This window comes from Salmo trutta, unplaced genomic scaffold (genome assembly GCF_901001165.1).
Source record: "Salmo trutta unplaced genomic scaffold, fSalTru1.1, whole genome shotgun sequence".
Taxonomy (NCBI): Eukaryota; Metazoa; Chordata; class Actinopteri; order Salmoniformes; family Salmonidae; genus Salmo; species Salmo trutta.
Window position 1 is genome coordinate 7,832 of NW_021822781.1, and position 4,669 is coordinate 12,500.

At 43.6% G+C, this 4,669-nt stretch overlaps 1 protein-coding gene across 1 annotated transcript in view; it reads right to left on the bottom strand.

Annotated features, from left to right (window-relative positions):
* Positions 1 to 214: 214 nt before the first annotated feature.
* LOC115184392 (cGMP-specific 3',5'-cyclic phosphodiesterase) overlaps positions 215 to 4,669 on the bottom strand; it is an 11,305-nt gene continuing 6,850 nt past the window's right edge. The window contains exons 8-9 of the mRNA XM_029745343.1: positions 2,555 to 2,622; positions 215 to 606 (exon numbers count right to left, since the gene is read on the bottom strand). Of these exons, the coding sequence (XP_029601203.1) occupies positions 408 to 606; positions 2,555 to 2,622 (267 nt within the window). The 3' untranslated portion in view covers positions 215 to 407. The remainder of the gene's footprint in view (positions 607 to 2,554; positions 2,623 to 4,669) is intronic.

Here is a 4,669-nt window from a genome sequence, read left to right on the forward strand (position 1 = left end):
GAAGAAGACTCCCTACGACTAACAGCATGTCTCTAACAACCACAGAAGAAGACTCCCAACAACAGAATGTCTCTAACAACCACAGAAGAAGACTCCCAACGACTAACAGCATGTCTCTAACAACCACAGAAGAAGACTCCCTACGACTAACAGCATGTCTCTAACAACCACAGAAGAAGAAGACTCCCTACGACTAACAGCATGTCCCTAACAACCACAGAAGAAGACTCCCTACACCAAACAAGGACACCTGACTCTTTACTGCTGTATGAGGTGTAGTTATAGAATTCATGTTGTTGTTGTCAATGGAATTCTATAGTGAGGTTAAAGCTACATAAACATAGCTAGATAAATAGAAAGAGTTATATATGGACATTGGCCTGTAAAGACGGCGCTGCATAAAAACACTATAACCTAGAAGAGATACGCGTGGAACTGAGAAAGAGCGACGCACCGATGATTTTCCCTGTCTTCCCATTTCTGATCGGGCAACAGACCAGACTACCCGTGGGGGGGTCCTGATCGGCGCCGGACACGTTCAGTGTCTCCTTGGAGACCAGCACCTGCAAGGCGTGGGTCAGGTCTATGTCTGAGAAGGTACAGTCTCTATGGAAACACAGAAATATGGTGATGCTACAGTCTCTATGGAAACACAGAAATATAGTGATGCTACAGTCTCTATGGAAACACAGAAACATAGTGATGCTACAGTCTCTATGGAAACACAGTAATATAGTGATGCTACAGTCTCTATGGAAACACAGAAATATAGTGATGCTACAGTCTCTATGGAAACACAGAAACATAGTGATGCTACAGTCTCTATGGAAACACAGAAATATAGTGATTCTACAGTCTCTATGGAAACACAGAAATATAGTGATGCTACAGTCTCTATGGAAACACAGAAATATAGTGATGCTACAGTCTCTATGGAAACACAGAAACATAGTGATGCTACAGTCTCTATGGAAACACAGAAACATAGTGATGCTACAGTCTCTATGGAAACACAGAAATATAGTGATGCTACAGTCTCTATGGAAACACAGAAACATAGTGATGCTACAGTCTCTATGGAAACACAGAAATATAGTGATGCTACAGTCTCTATGGAAACACAGAAACATAGTGATGCTACAGTCTCTATGGAAACACAGAAACATAGTGATGCTACAGTCTCTATGGAAACACAGAAACATAGTGATGCTACAGTCTCTATGGAAACACAGTAATATAGTGATGCTACAGTCTCTATAGAAACACAGAAACATAGTGCTGCTACAGTCTCTATGGAAACACAGAAATATAGTGATGCTACAGTCTCTATGGAAACACAGAAACATAGTGATGCTACAGTCTCTATGGAAACACAGAAACATAGTGATGCTACAGTCTCTATGGAAACACAGAAACATAGTGATGCTACAGTCTCTATGGAAACACAGTAATATAGTGATGCTACAGTCTCTATAGAAACACAGAAACATAGTGCTGCTACAGTCTCTATGGAAACACAGAAACATAGTGATGCTACAGTCTCTATGGAAACACAGAAACATAGTGATGCTACAGTCTCTATGGAAACACAGAAATATAGTGATGCTACAGTCTCTATGGAAACACAGAAACATAGTGATGCTACAGTCTCTATGGAAACACAGAAATATAGTGATGCTACAGTCTCTATGGAAACACAGAAACATAGTGATGCTACAGTCTCTATGGAAACACAGAAACATAGTGATGCTACAGTCTCTATGGAAACACAGAAACATAGTGATGCTACAGTCTCTATGGAAACACAGTAATATAGTGATGCTACAGTCTCTATAGAAACACAGAAACATAGTGCTGCTACAGTCTCTATGGAAACACAGAAACATAGTGATGCTACAGTCTCTATGGAAACACAGAAACATAGTGATGCTACAGTCTCTATGGAAACACAGAAATATAGTGATGCTACAGTCTCTATGGAAACACAGAAACATAGTGATGCTACAGTCTCTATGGAAACACAGAAACATAGTGATGCTACAGTCTCTATGGAAACACAGAAACATAGTGATGCTACAGTCTCTATGGAAACACAGAAATATACATTATTTACATTAACCATCAAACACAGAAAAATCCACTGCTGATCAGTGCAAAGCCACCAGTCACAAATACGGTTGAGAAATTCAGGTAACTTTCCCCAAATTCCCATGTTATCCAGAAGACTTTGTTGGAAGATTCCTGGAATCATGACGAAATAAGGAGCAAATTCGGGAATCCTCCAAACAGAATTTTTTGGGGAATACCTGGGACTGTTACTGGTATTTTGCAACCTTTGTCCCAATTTAAATATATTTGTATATTTGCTCGGATTATCTGCATGTTTTAGTACACCAAGACAGTCCCAGGTCAACTAAATCAAAACAATAACAGCAGTTATCTCTTAAACACGTGACTGTGGTCTATATAATGTGTTTATAAACTGAAACGAAACACGGCCGTTGATGTAAATGACACAACAGTGATAGGAGAGGGAAAAAAACCTTTCTAGAACCTTTGAAAGATCTGGAACTCTGACCCTTGTTCTTCTCCCTCCATATGGACCAGCCCAGAGAAGGAGTTCTAGAACACAACGGAACAATAGAACACGTCAACAAGGTTCTACGTTTATACAGTTCAGAACTTCCCATAGATCATTAGTAACAACACAGAGGGGTAGGAATGGAAGCAAGTCACTCTGAGAACCCACTAAGGGGAAATCCTTGAATTAAAATGATACAATGGTAAAATAATTTCACTGGTTCCACCCCAGATTCCCCTCCATTTCCAGCCCTGTCCTGAGAGCACAACACTAGCCTGGTAAATACTGAATGAACGCTACATTTAATATCTTTTTGAACTGCTTGTCAGTCTGGCCTCCAGCCGATAAATGGGGTTTGGAATGAGACAGAAAACGGCTGGTCCAATCAGCGTCCGCTCAGAAACAATGGGAGTGTTTACGACCAAAAAAACAGACTGATAAGCGACGTAAAGAAATAGTAAAAAGCAGAAATCATGCTGGATCCACCCAGCTAAAACAATACTGCAGTCAACTAAGAAGAAACAATACTGCAGTCAACTAAGAAGAAACAATACTGCAGTCAACTAAGAAGAAACAATACTGCAGTCAACTAAGAAGAAACAATACTGCAGTCAACTAAGAAGAAACAATACTGCAGTCAACTAAGAAGAAACAGACGTTACGTCTTGTGTTTTATAATCCAGAAAGTTATGGCTTGTGTTTTGTGTTTTATAATCCAGAAAGTTATGGCTTGTGTTTTGTGTTTTATAATCCAGAAAGTTATGGCTTGTGTTTTATAATCCAGAAAATTATGTCTTGTGTTTTATAAACCAGTGTAACTGAAATCTTTAGAGAGAAAAAACAAGGTAGGTATTTTGTGGTGATATTTTTAAAAGAAGCGCGATTTATTTAACGCTGTTGCTTTACCTCCGACGCAGTTCGACTTTCGTCCTCCTGGTAAAGTTGGGAAAGTTTAGACTAAAAAACAACAGCAGGAAAATGAGAACAAAATCAAACCTTAGACTGCTGTACCCCATATGTCCCACAAGTTATTATATAAACCAATCTGATCATTATTTCAGACCTACATGGTAGGAGCTAGTGGTTAGGGGTTAGGAGCTAGTGTTTAGGGGTAGGAGCTAGTGTTTAGGGGTTAGGAGCTAGTGGTTAGGGGTTAGGAGCTAGTGTTTAGGGGGTAGGAGCTAGTGGTTAGGGGCTAGGAGCTAGTGTTAGGGGCTAGGGGCTAGGAGATAGTGGTTAGGTGTTAGGAGCTAGTGGTTAGGGGTTAGGAGCTAGTGGTTAGGGGCTAGGATATAGTGTTTAGGGGTTAGGAGCTAGGGGAATAGGCCTAGGGGTTAGGGGCTGGGGGCTAGAGGCATAGGGCTAGGGGTTAGGGGTTAGGGGCTGGGGGAATAGGCCTAGGGGTTAGGAACTAGGGGTTAGGAGCTGGGGGCTGGGGGAATAGGCCTAGGGGTTAGGGGGGGTTAGGGGGTTAGGGGAATAGGCCTAGGGGTTAGGGGTTAGGGGCTGGGGGCTGGGGGAATAGGCCTAGGGGTTAGGGGCTGGGGGAATAGGCCTAGGGGTTAGGAACTAGGGGTTAGGGGGTTAGGGGCTGGGGAATAGGCCTAGGGGTTAGGAGCTGGGGGAATAGGCCTAGGGGTTAGGAACTAGGGGTTAGGAGCTGGGGGAATAGGCCTAGGGGTTAGGAACTAGGGGTTAGGAGCTGGGGGAATAGGCCTAGGGGTTAGGAACTAGGGGTTAGGAGCTGGGGGAATAGGCCTAGGGGTTAGGGGCTGGGGGAATAGGCCTAGGGGTTAGGAACTAGGGGTTAGGGGGGTTAGGGGCTGGGGGCTGGGGGAATAGGCCTAGGGGTTAGGGGCTGGGGGAATAGGCCTAGGGGTTAGGAACTAGGGGTTAGGAGCTGGGGGAATAGGCCTAGGGGTTAGGGGCTGGGGGAATAGGCCTAGGGGTTAGGAACTAGGGGTTAGGGGGGTTAGGGGCTGGGGGAATAGGCCTAGGGGTTAGGGGCTGGGGGAATAGGCCTAGGGGTTAGGAACTAGGGGTTAGGGGGGTTAGGGGCTGGGGGAATATGCCTAGGGGTTAGGGGGG